The sequence below is a fragment of the Condylura cristata genome, unplaced genomic scaffold, assembly GCF_000260355.1.
Source record: "Condylura cristata isolate star-nosed mole 26May11 unplaced genomic scaffold, ConCri1.0 scaffold00005, whole genome shotgun sequence".
Taxonomy (NCBI): Eukaryota; Metazoa; Chordata; class Mammalia; order Eulipotyphla; family Talpidae; genus Condylura; species Condylura cristata.
The window spans coordinates 61,513,516-61,533,022 of record NW_004567106.1 but is presented as its reverse complement, the minus strand read 5'-3'; the positions used below and the strand labels follow the sequence as shown (position 1 = coordinate 61,533,022).

Here is a 19,507-nt window from a genome sequence, read left to right as displayed (position 1 = left end):
CCGGGGGGCGGTCACCGGTGCCCGGCTGGTCTGAAGGTGAATCTTCTGGAGGACGGACAGGGTCAGCACCAGGTTACGTCAGGAGAGGCTCTCTGACACCCTCGGCTTCCTGCTCCCTGATTTGAGTTCTGCTGTCTGTCCCCAGGACTGCCCGCAGCTGCTGCGAGTGGACAAGATCCTAGTGCCCGTGGAGGTGATCAAGCCCATCACTCTGAAAGCCAAGAACCTGCCACAGCCGCAGTCCGGCCAGCGTGGGTATGAATGCGTCCTCAGCATCCAGGGCAGCGAGCAGCGGGTACCCGCCCTGCGCTTCAACAGCTCCAGCGTGCAGTGCCAGAACACTTCTGTGAGTGCCCAGGGCCCGCCCCTACCCCCCACTGCCCTGGTCAGGACTTCTCCCAGGGACACCAGTGTCCTGCCTCACTGCTTCCCCAGCCCTGCGGGGCCAGCCCAACCCCCTCCTCCACTGTTAGTTTCTGGGGTCCCTGTTGCAATGACAAGGGACCTCTGTCCAAGACTTGAAGCAGCAAGAGAGGTCTGGGGACAAGCCACCAAGCACTGCTTGTGGGCACGTGTGCTCGTGAGATGTATCAGGCTTGCAGATCATGCATGCCCATCCTCCCTGACAGGCCCTTCCTCTGCCCCCTACCAGGTCTGACCTGATGCCTCATTTGAGCCCCCCAAAGTCCATGGCTGCCTTTGTGTGTACAGAGGCTGTTTCCCAGCAAGGGGGCTTCTGATGCAAACCAAGCACCTGTGAAGGGAGCCGTGAAACTGGAGGGGCTGGTGCAGAGGGCTGAGGGTCAGTGCCTTGCCCACGGTGTAGAAATGCGCATCCGGTCCATGCCCAGCCAGCGAGGTCGGCAGCCCCCGCCCTGCTGCTGACAGCTGTTGTCTGATTCCCGGGAAGGGCAGCTTGTTCCCCAACTACGCACCTGCTTCCCTGCCTGTCTGCTCCTCGCCTGGCCCCCTGGCCTTTCCGGCCACTGCTGTGCTTCCTCCCTCTTTCTGGGCTCCTTCTATGCACCAGCTGTTCAGAGAAATACCTTAGACTCAGAACATCGCCCAGCAACAGAGACCATGGGGAAGAGAAATCTGAAGCCTCGGAGTGGGGACACATCTAGGTGTGAGGGACTGGACAGAGAGGCACCTTGGGGGCCTTCTTTAAGAATGCACTGTGCAGGGCCTCCCTGGTGGCGCAGCGAGTTAAAGCACAGCACTAAGAAGCTAAAGCCACTTCCGCATGAGTTCCATCCCGGCCCCTGGAGGAGATCCACATGGCGCGGCAGACCTCTCCTGGCCCGCCCGCTGCTCCCCCCAGCAGTGTACTTCATTGATCTGCCTGTTCTGCTCCCTACTCTGTCTCTGGTGAAGCCTCTTGCTGCCCCTGAGCCTCTGGCCTGTACCCCAGTTCTGTATGCACAAATAAATAAATCTTTAAAAACAAAAAAAAAAGAAGAAGAAGAAGAATGCACTGTGCAAATACACAGTGAGATGCGGTGGCCTGGAGTGCAGGCGCCAGTGCTGGAGCCAAGCTCCACTCACTTCTCAGTAACTCACTTCTCAGTAACCACCACCCCCACCCCCCCGCCACCAGGGGAGGGTGGAGGTTGGGAACGATGGGCCCCGTTGCCCAGGTGTGGACACAGACTGGAAGAGGGCACAGAGGGTGTGGTCTGGTGTCACACGGCCTCGCACTCATTCCTCCTGTGGCTTTGGGTGCAACCTGAGATGTTTGGGGCTGTGATGTGGGGCCAGAAGAGCGCGGACGACACCCTTCCTCCCATGAGAAGCAGTCAAGGGGCAAGTGGAGCTCACACACTTGCCTAGGATGTTCAGCATCACAGAGATGGGATTGGCAGTGTTTCTCCTAAACCTCAAATGTGTCCCCACAGCTCCCAAGAGCACTTCCCTCCCCCACCCCTCCGGCAGACAGGCAGCCTTGCTGATTTCTGCAGTGCTCCAGGTGAAATCTGCACGCCAAAGGGATATTAAACATCTCCTATTTCCTCATAAATCCTGAGGTCAAGCAGGCTGGCCCCAAGGGTTTGTCTCTATTAAGGAACCCCCTGTGGGAGGAAAAAGCCTGAACCCCACAACTGACTCAGTGGAAGGTAGAGTCACTTGACTCTGAACTTCTACTTAGAAGTTCAGACTGCAGCAAAAACAGCCTAGTTTCTTCAGAGACACTGTCCAGGGACCCGCTCCCCAGGGGGGTCAGGTGCACGGTGGACAGATCTGTTGTTTCTGATGATGAAACCTCAGCTCCCCTGGGAGAAGGGTGAGGAAGCCACAACACTGAAACTCACAGACCCCGTGAGTCAGCGGGCTCCATTAGACAGAGGAGGTTCCCCAGATGGCAACCTAAGTTCGCCCTATAGAACCGTTGATCAGAACCCCATTCGTGCCTTGGACCAATAGGAGCCTCCAGGAGGCCCCCAGGAACTTGTTGCTTTGCTGTGACTTGCAAGAATGGAAGGCCCCAGGTCGCAACGTCCCTGGGCATTTCCTGAGCCCGACCCTGACTTGGCAAGTGAGCTCCTTTGCTGTCAGGGAAGTCCCCAGATGGGCGAGCGTCCTGGGCACAGTGGAGCTCAGCAGTCCTGACAGGTGCAGGCCAGTCTGTTCTTGTGTGCCCCCCACGGGTACTGATGGGAGCACTCTGGTGGTAGCTGGAGGGGGCAGTAACAGGTCATTTGCCTTTAGACCAGGGACCCACAGTGGCCTCAAGTTGGGGAGCACCATGGTGTTACCTCCCTCTTTCCTGGTTGCAGCTGAGCAAGGTTCTCCAAGCCCCCTGCAGTCGGGTTGATGGACACAGAGCACACACACAGACTTCTTGTGTTGTTCTGGCTTGTTCATCTAGATGGTAGAACTTTCCAGCAAAAAAAATCTCCGAACTTGGGCCAGGGGATGGTTGGCGGAAATCTTGCCCAAATTACGTGGAGGAGGTCTTCTCTTTGTGTTAGGAGGTAGCAAAACTGAGGGTCTCACTTTCTCAAGGTCACGAGTCATGTCATCTACTAGACAGCCATGATGTGCCAGACCTTGATTGAGACGCTTGACCTCCTGGCCTCTGGGAGCCTAAAACACTCCTCCCTGGCTCTGGGTTTTGTGCAGATTAACTGCCCGCTGATTATAGAGAGCTATATAAATGCTAAATGGAGCTGGGGTGTGAGGCCTGGGGGATGGGAGTCAGGTCCAGCTGCCCAGCTGTGAAAAGCTGGGGAGCCCCTTGCAGGCCTTGCTGCCCCCCCTTCCAGGGGAGGAGTGAAGGTCATGGGGGAGGGGGTGTCCAGGAACTAGTCTGCTTCCCTAGGGACACAGGGAGTAGGGGAGCCCCTGAGGTCAATGATTTCTATAATATTTCATAGTCAAGATCCCAGGACTAGGGGGGAGACAGAAAGCAACACCCAGCAGATGTGATCCTCAGAGTCTTATTTTCAATTTCCTCAAGAGAATAGGCACACACACACACACACACACACACACACACACACACATGCACGCCAGAACATGAAAGCGCCAACATAACTTCAGCTGCAGCATCTCCACATGCACCAAGTGGCTGGCGCATAAGCACCTAATAAGTGGCTGCTATTATTATTCCACGTAAACATAAACACAGGGAATGCAAAGCTATTGTTTGTCTTGTACAGCATCCCCCAGGGAACACACACAGACTGAAATGCCCAGAGTCTGTGTGCCCAGTCTGTTACAGGACAGGGAGAGAGGGGGACCCCTGAAACCCCAAACCTGCCTTCTCTAAGTGGGTTCTACCATTCGCCACATCAAGACAAAACATATAAAACTTTAATGAAACGGGACATTAGGACAGTGAATATGCAATACGGAACACAAAGAATATAATGTCTAAATCAAACACCTGAAGTGACCCATCTCCTCGTGGGCAAAAGTCAACCCAAAAGGGATTGACCCAAAGCAAGGCCTGAAAGCCGCCACAAGACTAAAGCACCTTCTGGCCGGGACCCATCGAGAAGTGTCAGAAATGGCCAGACAAGTCTGGGAGCAAAAGAACAAAATCAAAATCAATATAAACACTGCCATAGTCACCTTCCTACAGGGATCTCACCCACATCTGCCTTCACCAGTCCAGGGTCAGGAAACAAGCACGGCTTCTTCCTCACATGCTCCCTGCTCCATGTGGCTTCCTCAGGTCTCCTTCTGGCTCTCCATCCAGCTTCCTTCCTCCTCAGATTCCTTCTCTTCTCTCCTTTTCTCTGCTCAGCTCCACCCTCCTTCTGGATGGGGGCAGGGAACCTGGAACTTCCTCTTTTCCTGGGGACCACCCTGGTACACTTTGGGTCATGGCCATACCTCCTCTCCTGACTGGGGCACACTACCAGCAACCGCGCTAGAGGCTGGGCGCCGTAGACATTTGGGTCAGCCCTGGCCACCTTCCAAGAGAGCTTCCCAGAGCGAGGTGGGAAGCCTGGGAAGCGGCACTTGCTAGAGAAGGAAAGGGGAGGGGGTGTGTAGAAAAGAATTCTCTCCTCCACAGCGTATGCACACACATGCAGGCAAGCACGTACACCTTGCCACGCCTCCCTACTTCTAGCCGACTGCGGGGAGCAGCGGTCTTTCCTTGGACTCTCCTAGCATCAGAATCTCCAGAGTAGCTTGTTTGAAATGCCCCCTTCCCCAGAGATTGCAAACTGAGCAGATCAGGTCAGGGTCCTAGAATCAGTCCCCCCCCCCCAATATTTCTGATGAGGTTGGTGATTAGACCGTGCTGAGAACCATCACTCTTGAGTAGGAGAAGTTTGGCCAGACTCAGAAGGACCTGGAGTGAGCCAGCCTGACCCAGGCATGAAGCCCTCAATCTCTGGGCAGCTGCTTCCTGTTCACCACTCAGGAGCTCCAGGGACCCTAGGTCTGCCCTCTTCCACAAGGGAAGAGAGCTTTGCTTTCTCTATGGGTTGAGACCACAGCCCATCTCTGGTGTCCTTGGTCACAAGTGAGATTCTACCAGAGAGCAGATGGAGACACAAAACCAATGCCAATGTGGAGGAAAGCCCCGTTTTGGCTTTCTGTCTGGGTGTGCAGCACCAGGGAGCTTGTGTGGCAGCGCTTGGGTGGAGACTGGAGCAGGCTGGCACGCACCCTACTCACATGTGAGGACACCACTCAAGCCGAGTCCCGTTCCACACACCCGTTCTGTGACACAGGCGCTCAAGGGTTTCCCTGGCTGGGATGATAGCCTCTCCTGCAGAGACCTCAGGGCGTGGCTGGTAACCCTCCCCAGGCCACACTCCCTTTCTCACCCCTTCCCACGTCTAGCACAGCGGTCCCAAGTAGGCACCAAACTCCCCAAGATATCTGGGCAGGGAGTGGGGACCCAGAGAGGATCCTGTACAGCTGAGGCCTGCCCCCTATCTTTGAGCCACTGAGTGCCTTTGGAGTCGTGATCTGGGTTCCCTGAATCCCTCATCCCTAAATTCCCACTTGGTCCTCCACTCTCGAAATTCCTAGCTGCTCCTCCCTGACGCCTCAGCCTTGCTTCCTCTGTCCCTGCTTGGAAATCCATCCATCCTCTCCAGACTTTGCTAAAGCACGCACCTCCCCAGCGTGTCCTGGAAATTAAATTTTGAATCAGGGGTAGGGGGCCTAGTGGCTGGTGTATTGATAGGGCTCCCCTGGATATTTGGGGAGGAAGCAGGCTCCTCCTTCAGTTTAAGTTGCTGGGAAAAGCCGCTGGTGTGGTAACCTCCATGGAAGTGGAAGGCAGACCTCAAATCTGGTCTGTGGACCGGCCTTCCAAATGGGGGGTCCTGGCCCCTGCCCTGCCTCAGTTTCCTGAACTCCTGCTCTAGGCCCCGGACATGTGCATCCCCTTACATGTGCATGTGTGCCACATATTATACCCCCTACACATGACAGTCCTGGCCAGGGCTTAGTTCCATGTACCCCCGAGGGCCCCCAAATCTCCAGATACCCCTGTGACCCCCTTCTCTCTCACACTCTCTGACCTGGCTGCAGTATTCCTATGAAGGGATGGAGATCAACAACCTGCCTGTGAACTTGACAGTTGTGTGGAATGGGCACTTCAATATCGACAACCCAGCTCAGAACAAAGGTATGGGGGTCTGGGCCTGGAAGGGAAGGTGGGGCCTGGAAGGGGCGGGAGGCGGGGCCTGGCGGGAGGCGGGGCCTGGCGGGAGGCGGGGCCTGGCGGGAAGCTGGCAGCAGACTGAAGGGAGGCTGCAGTTGCACTGTGTTCCTGGCAGGGATCTTTCCATCCTCACCAGTGATGCAACTGGTGTCTCTCACCCTCTGGCTCCCAGCAACCCTCCATGGCCTCTCACTGTCCCCACTGCTCTAAGGACTCTTGACCATAAGCTCCAAGTAGGCTGGTGGCCTAGGGAAGGAAGTAGAGTGAGCAGACTGGCTGGAAGGACAACTGCTGACCCGAAAGGGCATCCCTGCACCCCAATCAGTGGTGTCTGCTCAGCCCTGGAGCTCTGTTTGTGTCTTCTCTGTGTCAGAATGGCTAAGGGAACACACTGTCTCCATGTCCCGTCATCTAGTGACAGATGGCACCCCTCGTCCACCCCCCCAGCCCCCCACTTCCAGCTAAAGCACCTCTTGCCCTTTGCCTACAGTTCACCTCTATAAGTGTGGAGCTATGCGCGAGAGCTGCGGGCTGTGCCTCAAGGCAGACCCAGCCTTTGAGTGTGGCTGGTGCCAGGGCTTGGGCCAGTGTACCCTGCGGCAACACTGCCCGCTGCAGGAGAGCCAGTGGCTGGAGCTGTCGGGTGCCAATAGCAAGTGCACAAACCCCCGCATCACAGAGGTAAGCAAGCCCTGGGCTGCTGGCCGGGTGGGTGGGCTCCAGACTAGGAAGGGTCCCCCAAAACACTGTGCCTGCACCCCAGTGCTCTTCAGGGGGACTTAGATGCCCTAGCCAGTGGGGCACATCCTTGTTTTCTGCACAACCTCCCCAGAAGTTGCAGACTTGGCTCAGAGGCCCTTTCCTTACCAAGGGTGTTTGAAAACAAGGAGGCCCTGCTGCTCGGTGGGGATCTCGGGGGAGGGGTGTCAGAACCACCTCCCTTGTCTCTGAGAGCCTCCTGGGTGACTAGCAAGGCTGAGACGCTCTATTAACAGACTCACAAGCCCCGAGCAGAGGCAGCTTAGGAGCCAAGAACAGAGGAGACATGGTCTGGATGTGAGGGCCTGGGGGAGTGAGGGGAAGGTGGAGAAGGTCAAAATGTAGAGGCCTCAGGACTCACTCAAGGCCTGAGCTGTAACACGGTAGTGGGTTTGGAGCACAGTTCAGGAGACTTGAGGGGTCCAGGTGATGAAGGGAAAGCACGAGGGGCAGGATAGGGCTACAAGGGTCCCCACATCGTGTCTGTGAACGGCAGGAGGGCACAGGGCCGTGAACACTATTCCTAAAGCCACACACAGCTGACTGCTCCCCCAAAGCCCCTGCATTTGGGTGCCTGGCCTGGGCGCCTCCTGGACTTGGCCCCATGCACCCAGGAAATGGGTGAGCCAGCAGCTGCTCCTTGCCCCCCATCCTCTCCATGCCTGTCTAATGCCTGCCTTCCACCCTCCAGATAATACCAGTGACAGGACCCCGGGAAGGAGGCACCAAGGTCACCATCCGAGGGGAAAACCTGGGTCTGGAATTCCGGGACATCGCCTCCCATGTCAAGGTGGCCGGTGTGGAGTGCAGCCCTTTGGTGGATGGCTACATCCCTGCAGAGCAGTAAGTGAAGATGACCACAATAGGCATTTGTGGGTGCTGGATCAGCCCCGCCAGCTGCAGGTGGTCTTAGGGCTGTGAGGGGCCGGGAAAGGAGAACGCCTCTGATATTCGAGGGGACATTCCCACAGCTCTCTAGTCCTGAACTAGTTAGCTGCCACATTGGGGATGTGGCAGAATGGGGAAGGAGACATGACTGGGGCAGAGGGCAAGTGACTGTTACCTCCTGGGGGTGTGGTAGTGGGTAGGAGAGCAGCAAGGGTCAGTCAGTTGTCCTCAGCAAGACATGTGTGGGTTCAGTTCTATCCCCCAGCTGCCTCTACAGTCCTGACTCCCCAGCGGGGTCCACCCAGAGGACAAAGAAGCTGATACTATTGTGTCCCTCTATGAAAGCTAAAGTGAACTGTCATGCCCACTACCACTCTGGGGACTTGGGATTGTTTTCTCTTCCTCTTTGCAAAGTCTGCTGCTCCCCTGAGTTGTTCATTCAGTGAGTGACCTTGACCTCTAAGCCACCCCTTGTTGCCTTGTAAATAAGCAAACATGAGGGTTTTGAGCCCACCAAACAGCAAATATACAACCAACACAACTTTCCATGTCCTTCCTGGAACAAAGCCAAGCGATATCTTGTGATTTCGGGAACTTTGAAATGCCCTACTCTGGGCCTGCATAGCCAGATATTTTTTTTTTTAATTATTATAAAGCCATAGAATTACTTAGTACTATGATACTAGATAGATCTGTGGAATAAGAATGAACACCCAGTAGAACCCCGATATATAAAGCTTTAGTATTTAATGATGAAGTTGATATTTCAAATCAAGAATGAAAGGAAAGACCTTTCAATAAGCACCTCCTGTTAACTGTGAAAAAAGCCTTGCTTTAGATCCTGTTCTGCATTGTACAGCAAAACAAATTGAGGTGGATTAAAGAGTTAAATGTGAAAAATGAAACTGTGAAAGGATTAGAAGAAAATACAGGTGGGAATTTATTTGATCTCAAGAAAGAGAAGTGTGCTAAGTATATCTGAAAAGAAAAAAATTAGAAAGGAAAAGATTAGGTGATTTGAGTACATTAAACTTTAGAAAGTGTTCAGCAAAAATCATTGTAAGCAAAGCAAAAATGGGGATAAACTAGGAACAGGCGATAGTTACAGATTTTTCTCGTTAAGTAATTATTTAAGATAAATTACTGGTTTCATTAATTTTTGTTCTTGTTTTTCTCCTTCCTATTCACTGATTTCTATTCAGTTTTTACTATTTCTTCTGCTCTTTTGGGTATCTTTCTTCAGATAAGAGATGTGGATTAATTAGTTAATTTTTACAGAGGAATAATTGGTCTATAACATATGTTCATTTCGCCTATAACGGTTAATAGATGATTTCTCTAAAGAGGTCCTATAAATAAAAAGCAAATATCACAAAATGAGCCAAGAGCATGAATGTACAATTCTCAAGGTACACAGTAATACCCAATACACAGATTAGTTTTAGAATGGCAAAAAACTTTTCCTAGATAGCCAGAATGCACAAATATTTATTTGCAAGAAAGCTTATTTTGGGATTATTTATAATAGTGAAAATGTAGATGTAATCTCTATGTCTAAATGGCATGGGCCAGCTAACTCGTGTCTTCCTCACCCCCCTGCCCCCCAAAAATCTCCACTCGCCATCGCCGTTTCCCACCTTCACAGACCCTGCCCTTCCATTCGCTGCGGCTGGACTGCCACATCTAAATATAAGGACTCAATAAATTCAGTAAATGATGGTATCTGCAAAGAACAGCCAACTGCCCAGTCATTAAATCTGACATAGGTCACCCAGCAGAATATAGAGTTCTAATTACTTTCGTGAAAGAAAAGGTAGACTGGAAACATGTACACCAAAGTGTTGACATTGGATGCTTCTGGATGATACAATTAGGATGGTGCAAGGAATGTGTATTGATGGCAAGTGCCTTTATGAACTTTCTGGGTTTTATACACACACATGCACTGTGTATCAATGTATACACACTTACACACACATATTGAGCACATGTTAATTATGTTACTGGACAGAGAGGCATGTATTTTTGCCTACTCTTACTCCAAGTTCTTTTGGAAATCCAGAAGCTATAGAGTAGGACAAGAAGCAATTTAAGTGCACAGATACACTTTAGTGTGGCAAAGACATCATACACAACGGTGGAGGATAGGCGACTGCCGAAAAGAAGCACTTAGCACAGACAACAAAGTCAGTGCTCTTCCTGCATGAACATGAGTGTCCCTCACTCGTCACCAAGAAAAGGAAATGGGGTTTTTGGTCCCTAGCCTGCTGGGAAACCTTTCAAAGGGTTGGTCATTTCCAGCGTTGGCCAAGGGGTTACGCCATCTACTCACACGCGTTTGGCAGAGCACAAAGGGGAAGCCGTGGTTCCAGCCCACCTCTCAAACATTAAGTGCACAGGTAGGCCAGTCACGGCCTTCCAGAGAAAGGATAAACAGACAGTGCTTCAGGCTGTGTACAGACTGCTTCGTTCTAAGGATTATTTGGAGAGGAAAAGCAGGGGTAAGGTAAATATACATCTGAAGGAGGATGGCTTAATAAATGACTGTACAGGACTCAGGAAATTCTCCACAGCTGTTGAAAAGAGTGAAGTGGAAGGAAGGGAGGGGATAGAAGAGTGGGGAATTAGACTTTGATTTTAAAAATAATTCTTACTTCAAAAGCCTTTCATTTGAAAAAGCATGTTGTTTATACATGTTTGTATATAATTATATGTGATACCTATAAGCCATATACACACACACACACACACACACACACATATATATATCTTATCTGTGTATGCGTGAGTGTATGAGTGTGTATGAATATATGTATTTGACAAGTCTCCTAACTTTTCCACACCTCAGTGTCATCACTTTGAAAATAGGGCCCATATACACACACACATATATATGCACACACACACACATAAAGATATATACATACATATATCCATATATGTAAAGATAGATGCAGATGTATATATTTGCATAGTTCTAGAAAAGGTCTGTGAGGATACAGTAAACGTATAAGAGGTTAGGAGTGAAGAGACACGTTTTATGTCAGGATTCTAAATTGTCTGGCTGTTTTCAAAGAATACAAACAGACTGTAATTAAAGCAGTAAAAAAGCTTTTGAGGGCCCTCCCTGGTGGTGTAGCGGGTTAAAGCACTACACTAAGAAGCTGAAGCCACTTCTGCATGAGTTCGATCCCCGCCTGCCCCGGAGGTGACCCACATGGTGCAGCAGACCTGACCCGCCCGCTGCTCCCCTCAGCAGTGTACTTCGTCGATCTGCCTGTTCTGTTCCCCACTCTGTCTCTGGTGAAGCCTCTCACTGCCCCTGAGCCTCTGGCCTGTACCACAGTTCAGTGTGCACAAATAAATAAATCTTAAAAAAAAAAACAAAAACAAACAAAAAAAACTTTTGAAAGGGAGTCATGGATGACGGTTGTCTCCATACCCCCATATACCCACTTTCCCCCTGCCCACCCCGGGGGGGCTGGGAACAGATTGCTCCTAGGCCAGGGCCTGAAAGCTTAGCTGCCTCCAAGGTCCCGCTCTGACTTGCTGTGACCACGGGTGAGTCACTTTACCTCCCTAGGCCGCCAACACTGCTCCCTACGATGTCTGGCACACATATTCCCTGCACTCTTTTAATTCACAACTGAGTGGCTTTTTTTGTGAATTGGAAAAGAATTTCTGAGATCAGAACCCCAGGCCCTCTCCTGGGCTCCGAACTCTCTGGAGGGCTTCAAGAGACCCCTATAGTTTGCTTTTCCTCATCTCCCAAGAGTCAAGGAGGGGGATCCCTCCAGGAAGGGCCAGGGGGATCTGATATCTCCCCCTCCTCTTTCCCGGTCCTGTCCCTGAGAAGCAGCTGGGGAAGTGTGGGACTCAGGGGTCACGCGGGGGGCTGGGGTCCTGGGAGCCTCTGGTGCCTCATGGGGTCTGTGCTCTCCCCCGCAGGATTGTGTGTGAGATGGGGGAGGCCAAGCCCAGCCAGCATGCCGGCTTCGTGGAGATCTGTGTGGCGGTGTGTCGGCCCGAGTTCATGGCCCGGTCCTCGCAGCTCTACTACTTCATGGTGAGTCCTGGCCGCCAGCGACCTGCCTGGGCACAGGACACAGATGTCTTAACTGTGACAACGGCACGCTCAACCTTTGTGAGCAAACCCAGAGCCAGGTCCCAGGACTCTTGCCCTATAGGGGTCTGGACAACCTGGATTCAAATCTAGAAGGCCTTGAGCCTGTCCCCTGGCCCCAGGGAAGCTGCTTTGTCCCTGGGATCCCATCATCCCTCTCGCCCTGGGCTGCACATTGGGATTCCTAGGGGCTGAGCTCGCTTACTAACAGTCAACCTGGAAAGTTTTCACACTTTCTGTGCCTTATTTGCAACATGACTACAGCATGCACCCCACAGATCATTGTGGAAATGACATGAGGCATCACTTTCAGCATCATGTCCTGTAGGATATCTGTGATTGACACCCTGCCTGGATAGGACACCCCACCATTGCCACCCCATCATCCTGTCCTCACTCTTCCCACTGCCCTCACTCACCCACATGCCTGTTCCATGATCCCTTAAACCCCACTGCATTACCCAACATGTCACCTGCACCCCCACTGACTCTCCCTCTACCCACAAATTACCCCCTCCCACAATGACACCCCTTTCCTGTATCTCTCTCCTCACCCCATCCTCACACCCCCTCCAATTGAGCATTTCCTGCAAAGGCTGCCTGGCAAGCTCCTGGCAGTGCTGGGCAAGAGGTTCCGTGGGGCAGGGCTTTGGGAACCACACAGCCTCGTGATGAGTGGGGCAGGAGCATCAGATGCCTCACGCCAGTCACCCTCAGAGCTCTTGGCCCTCCAGGTCATTTCGTAATGGCCTCTGCACTGACAAGATTTCCTTTTGACCGTGTGACTTCGGGAGCCTGAGCCTGGAGGGACAGGTTTATGCCTGAGCATCAAATGCAGCGGGTTTTATAAACACAGTGATGCACAACCTCATAGAAGACCACACCGAGGTCCGATTGGCATGGATGTGTTGCTTCATTTGTTTAGGATTTAGCCTGCTCCTGGAAGGAGTCCTAATCAGTGATCAACGCATGTGCTTGTATATAGAAAGAATATATCCATTATATGCCTCGCGGAGTTATATATACATGTGCACTGCCATTCCAGGCAAGCTGAGATGAGGGAAAGAAAAATTGGGGTACAGACAACCCACACCTAAGACTTGAGAAGTGTGGGGTGTAGAGGGTGAGCTTGAAGTCTGGCTCCGAATTTACCTGGCAGCTGAGGGAAAAGGAAGGTCACTGCTGCATGGCCAGAGCCCCTAAGGGTTCAGGCCAGGAGTGAGGGTCCCTGAAGTCTCCCTGGGAGTCTAGAAGACAGAATGCTTCCAGATGAGGTGCTCCCCTGCACCCTCATTTCCTCCCTGCTAGGAAGCCTACTGGTAGCCATCTCTGGTCCCAAAGGGAAGCCCCTAGCGTTCTTGAGGCCTGAAACAACTGTGTAGCCCCTTCCCAGGGTTCCGCTGGGGCTTAGGGAGGTTGGGGAGCTCCTCTTCAGGCATTGGGTCCGGACCTGGGCCGTGCTGGGGAACCCCTTCCTGAGTTGGAGGCAAGATGGCATCCTCCTCCTGTTCTCTCCACAGACACACAGATTTGTGTGTTTACTCGCCCAAAACCAAATGTGAAAGCCAATCTCTCCCCCCACCCCCGTCAAAGCCAGTCTCCCCTTCTTGCCCCCTGTCAAAGCCAACCACCCCCCTCCCCCCCCCATTAGCCCTCTCAGCCTTGTCGCCAGTTCTGTCCCTGGAGCGGCCCACTGAGAAGGTGCTTTTCCTGTCCCTCTAGCTCCCTTCAGGGAGCCAAGGGATGAGGTTGCAAATAATGTAGAATTTGATTTCCCATGCAATATTTAAGACACATGACTTGAATAATTAATAGTTCCTCACAACTTTATAAAACATGTCTCCATGTCCTCGCCCCACCCCCAGAATGACTTTCCCACCCAGTCAGCCCCAGATGGGAGACCTCACCAAGCCAGAAGGGATCTCCCCCTCCTGCCGCTTCTGTGAGTCCCACCCCAAGCAGCCGCTTTCCCCTTCACCACTTCCACCCCACCCCAGTTTTCACTTCAATTCTAGGGCCACCCCAACCTACAAGCCTGTGTGAGGAGGCAAAGGCACCATTTGTGGAATGTGACCCTGAATTACAGAACCAGAGTCTTTAAATCACCTTTTGATCCTGGTCCCTGACTTTATGATCAGAGAAGTTAAGTAACTTGTCTGGAGTCACACAGGGGATCAAGGCAAAGCTGAGAACCGAAGGCTCTCTTCAGCCTCACCCTCCGCAGCCTGGGGCACGCTAGAGTCAGCAATAGTGCCAGAAAGAGCCATCCTCTCTGTGGTGGGTTCTAGGATGCCAGCCTCCGGATCTGCAGAGACCAGGCAGCGGGACTGGGTAGGAGGCGGCCAGTGAAGGTGGCACCTGGAGAGGGTCCATGCAGAAGCAGGGCCAGTAGTGGGAACAGCAGTCAGCGAGTATCCCCTCTATTCCCCAGGTGCCCTGTGTCAGACTGGGGTGTGCAGCCTTCCTTCTTGGGGTTCCTCTTCTCCTGAGAAGTCATCCATGGAGGCCTCCCTGTGGAGGTTACCTGCCCTCTCCCAGGAGCTGAGTGGGTTCCACTTTTGGTGTGGAATACTATAGAGGGGTGGGGGAGGGAGAAACCTTCATTTAAATGCAGATACAGCCTTCTCACCTGGGACTGAGGAAAGTTTTTTCCATTAAAATGCTAATGAAAGAACAAACTGCAACTCCAAATCCCACTCACAGGTCCCTGCCTCCACCCCCTACCCTGATGCCCAGATGACTCTCTCTTAACAAAGGACCCTTCTTGGCTTCTCCAGGGCTTTCCTGGGGTCCTTACAGCCTCATCCCCTTGCTCTGGCTTTTGGGTTCTTTGGCAACTCTCTGGAGAGGCCTATGGAAGTGGTAGGTCACCTTTCTGAAGCAACCCAGGCTGGAGAGGTGGAGACGGATCTCAGGCCACTTTCTAGCTGTGTGACCTTGCAGGTTCTGTCTAAGCTCTCTGAATTTTATCCAGCCAAGGGATGCCAGCTACCTTGTAGAGTTGATCAGCAATTCAGATATATATATATTTGAATAGATATGTGTGTGTGTGTGTGTGTGTATCTGTCACTATAGATGGAGACATTAAGTGCTGTAGAGACAGGGAGAAAAGGGAACTCTCTTATAGTACTGGTTGGAAATGTAGATTGGTCTAGTCTTTCTGGAGGTTCCTCGAAACACTGAACATGGACTCCCATATGTCCCAGCAACCAACCCCAAAACACTATTTCAAAAGGAAACTTGGTCTCCTAACTTTGATCTCAGCACTATTTAGAATAGCCAAGTCGTGGAAACAATCTAAATGCCCAAGGACAGATGAATTAGAAAAAGGTGGTGTGTGCAATGGAATATTACTCAGCTGTAAAAAATGGTGATCTCATGCCATGGAGAGAGCTGGCAGGGATTACACTAAGTGAAATAAGTCCAAAGGAGAAAGATAAATACTGAATGGTTTCACGTATATGTGGAATAGAGAAATCAAACAACATGTCAGATGAGGACAAACCTTGAAAGCTGACCATAGATCTGGAAGATCCAAGAGGGGAAAGAACACAATGAACTATGTCTATGACAGAAGGGAAGTGGGGTGAGGTGGGAGCACAGAGGTGAGGGGGGTGCAGGAAAGGAGGATTGCCGGGGTGTTGGTGGTAGATGTGGTAAGACTCCAAACATTTGGAGAAGTATAAACCTATACCTCAAGGTCATATAGTGTGATGTTAACCACCATTACCTCAATAAGTGTAGCACAATAAATTAATTCAATAAAAGCTCAGTAGATACCAGCTGTTCCCACTGCTGTCAATATAGAGGTGCAAACTCTCAGAGGTCAGAACCTTTCCCAGCCACACAAACCTGAGAACATTGCCATGGCTCGGTGAAGATTCCAGAAGTCACCTCCAGAAAGTGGGGTGCTGTCTCAGGGTCCTAGCAACCCCCTCAGGCCAGCCCTTTCCTCCGCAGACGCTGACCCTCTCAGACCTGAAGCCCAATCGGGGGCCCATGTCGGGAGGCACCCAGGTGACCATCACAGGCACCAACCTGAATGCGGGCAGCAACGTGGTGGTGATGCTCGGGAAGCAACCGTGCCTCTTCCACAGGTAACACAGCTCCAGGCAGGTTCTGGCTCAGCACAGAGGGCCAGCAGGGGTTCTCATGGCAGCAGGCTTCCTGCCTGACCGCCTAGAAGCGCTCCCTCCCTTTCCCCTGAGCAAGTGGCTATTCTCTATAGCAAGGTCTCCTGGGCACACCTGGCTCAATCTGGAGGACCCCTGGGCATCCTCGCTGGATGGGCGCACCATGCTATTGCCATTGTTTCATCTGGGCTTCCATCTGCCCTCTTGCAGAACCCCCGAGTTCCACAGGACACACTTAAGTATCTAGCTCCTTACCCCTAAGTTAGCTCCTTACCAGTGGACCCTGCTAGCACCACTGAGGGCTTCTAGAAGGAGCGGCCCCAGCTAATCTCCCCAGAGTCCCCCCACCATAGAAGAGCAGGCCCATCCTTGAGCCAGGAGCCCCGGGAACAGGCAGGAGGCAGGGGCAGGCAGGACCTCATCCCTCTGCAGAGTGTGGGCAGCAGCAGATTGCTGGAGGAAGCTGTGCCCGGACCTGTCAGAACTGTGGCAGGGTAAGCCAGCCCAGGCTCACTGTGTCCCACAGCGGTTCTGGCACTCAGTAATGCGGGACTTTAAACTCAGGACTCTGGCTACAGGGTCACGACTGTCACGGTGGGGAGAAAGCTGAGGCTTCGCAGCCAAGGAGCAGAGTGAGGGATGGGGGGGGGGGTGGAAAAGGAAAACAGGGAAGCAGCGGGCTGGGGCTTCTTGCTGACCAAACAGGATTCTTGTTGAGGGCAGGACAGGGTGATCAGGTATCCGGGAGGCACGGGGAATTGGATCAGCTATCAAGGGTGCTCAGAAATCAGGTCTGGGGTGTATGTGTGTGTGTGTGTGTGTGTGTGTGCACGCGCGTGCATGGGTGTACACATGTGGGGATTCATAACTGTAGCAGGATTCTTGTTCAAAGGGTAGTTAGGCAGACGGAAGACAGGGCCCGAGGACAAGGCCTAGAGGGAAGGGGGCTCATAGGAAGCTCTCTAAGGTGTGGCCAAGGGCTTGTCAGTAGTTAATGTCCAGACAGTGCCCACCCATTGCCCCTGAGAGGTCTGATGCCAAGCAGGTGTGGGAGAACCTCAGGACCAGCCCTCCCCCCCACGGCCAGTGACCCCCAACGTGTCTCCCGCCCTCCAGGCGATCTCCATCCTACATCGTCTGCAACACCACGTCCTCAGAAGAGGTGCTGGAGATGCAGGTGACAGTGCAGGTGGACAGGGCCAGGATCCACCATCAGGACCTGTCCTTCCAGTACCTGGAGGATCCCACGATCGTGCGCATCGAGCCAGAGTGGAGCATCGTCAGGTAGGGCCCTCCAGAGCCGCCCTTCCTGCCCTGTGACCTCAGTTCTCCTCCTTGGACACTCAGAAATAAGGAGACTTCTGGAGCCCGGCCCTGCTTTGGAGATGGGAATGGGATGGCGGAGAGCAACTCTCAAATCACGCCGTCCTGCCAGGCCCCCTCCTTCCAGAGACAGCCCCTCCTAGCAGGCCCGGCCCTCATCTGACGGTTTGTGGGTGCCTGGGGAAGCCCCGCTCCTCTCCCTCCATGTCTGTCGGGTGTCAGGCCTGCTCCCCTAAACCTCACTTCTGTAAAATAAGGGCAATAATTCTCATCCTGATGAGGGATGTGGGGAAGATCCGTCTTCTCCTGGTCTCCTCCGGAAGGAAAGCATTCTTGAGCTCCAGGTCAAGAATTAGCACAGATGAGGACAGGCAGGTAGAGCTGCCCCTTGCCTGCAAGCAGCCCATGTCACTCATGACACGGTGGGGCATTGGGAGATGCATGTAAGCTGATGAGTGGGAAGATGAGGGAGAAGGCCAGGGAGCAGAACATCCTCAAACAGAGCCATGGGTAGAAGAGCCTCTGTGGGTCTCTCTTGCATCTTCCTGTATGTGTGTGTGTGTGTGTGTGTGTGTGTGTGTGTGTGTGTGTGTGTGTGTATACACAGAAGATGTACACTACACATCTTCTGGCTGTGTTCGAGGATGTCCTTCTGCTCCCCAGCCTTCTCCCCCATCTTCCCACTCATCAGCTTAACACACATCTTCCAATCTTGCCCGCCAAGATCATAAATGCTTAATGTTTTAGCGGGTGGAATTCTCAGGAATACTCCCTTGACTGTGGATAAGTGGTTCCTCACTTTCCTTTGAGTAACCTCGGGCCCCCAGCCCCCACCTCACATCAGCTTCTGCTCATCCTGAAGACAAGACATTAGCATCCAGGCTTCCTCGGCACAGCTACACAAAGGTGAATCTCCTGATCCCTTGCCATCAGCAGGCTGACACTCCAGGGTGTAGGAGACCCGACTCCTAGCATTTCACGTTTATGTTCCTTAAGGGGTTCCTGGGTCTCAGTGCTCCTCTTTCCCACATCCCAGCCAACTAGAGCTTCTAAAGTGAAGTTTGCATAGGAGTGCAGGAGTGCCGGGGGGTGGGGGGGGGGGGGGAGGAGGCTGCACTCAGACCCCCAGGGCCTGTGGGGGACACTCTAGAGCCAGAGCCGTGGCCAGTGTGACAGAGCTCCCTGAGGCTAGAGGGGGCTGGAGGAAGGGGCCCCAGGGACAGCGGGCAAGCATCTGGGTGGGCCAGGGGCCTTGGGCTGCAGACAGGGCCTCCACGGGTGTCCACACTCTGTATGTGCTCACACAGGACGCTCCCGGACATCTGGTCATCACTGTCTCCCCGCTGGCAGCTGAGCGTGCATCCCGATTATTATTCCGTCATCTTGTCATTGATGTCCCTGAGAACATCATCACGCCCCTGCCCTGGTGGTCATTGTCTTTAATGTCAGGGCTCAGCCCGGTTGATCGCCATCACCACCATCATCATCCTCAGTGCCATCGCTGCCCCTGTATTTACACGCCTCTTCTTTCTTCCTGGGCAGTGGAAACACCCCCATCGCCGTTTGGGGAACAAACCTGGACCTCATACAGAACCCCCAGATACGTGCCAAGCATGGAGGGAAGGAGCACATCAATGTGAGTCCATGGCTGGCAGGGGCCCTGGGGACTGCCCACTCAGCGGGTCACTTCCCTAAAGGGTGTCCTGCTCTCGGGCCCCCCCAACTGGTGACCCCTGGCCTGTGCTGGGATGGGGAGCAGAAGTGAGGGCTTTTCCACATTTCAGCAAAAAAGCAGGAAAAGCAGCCATGTCTGGGGGTCCATACCCTTATTCTCCTCCCCTCCCTCTGACCCCCAGTGCTGAGAAAACACCCTAGTCACTGTTATACCTGCTAGACAAAGGGAAGCTCAGGGCCAGCTGCGGGGCTCACTCCTGGGCACCCAGGTCCAGTGTCCTGGTTGTAAAGACCCCAGGACCTGCCCCTACTGTCCTGTGTCGACGCCGGGCAATACCACCGGAGACCCCGCGGGCACAGGGGCCGGTGGGTGCAGGCGCATGGGGCAGGCATGTGCACACGTCTTCACTCTGCTCCTCCGCAGCTCTGTGAGGTTCTGAACGAGACTGAGATGACCTGCCAGGCTCCAGCCCT

The 19,507-nt window shown here is 53.1% G+C and overlaps 1 protein-coding gene across 1 annotated transcript in view; it reads left to right on the top strand.

The window, feature by feature from the left end:
- PLXNA4 (plexin A4) overlaps nt 1-19,507 on the top strand; it is a 415,861-nt gene that overhangs the window by 341,369 nt on the left and 54,985 nt on the right. Inside the window, exons 10-18 of the mRNA XM_012720772.1 lie at nt 146-346; nt 6,001-6,097; nt 6,624-6,814; nt 7,584-7,735; nt 11,729-11,846; nt 15,864-16,000; nt 17,153-17,320; nt 18,902-18,995; nt 19,458-19,502. Coding sequence (XP_012576226.1) covers nt 146-346; nt 6,001-6,097; nt 6,624-6,814; nt 7,584-7,735; nt 11,729-11,846; nt 15,864-16,000; nt 17,153-17,320; nt 18,902-18,995; nt 19,458-19,502 — 1,203 coding nt within the window. The remainder of the gene's footprint in view (nt 1-145; nt 347-6,000; nt 6,098-6,623; nt 6,815-7,583; nt 7,736-11,728; nt 11,847-15,863; nt 16,001-17,152; nt 17,321-18,901; nt 18,996-19,457; nt 19,503-19,507) is intronic.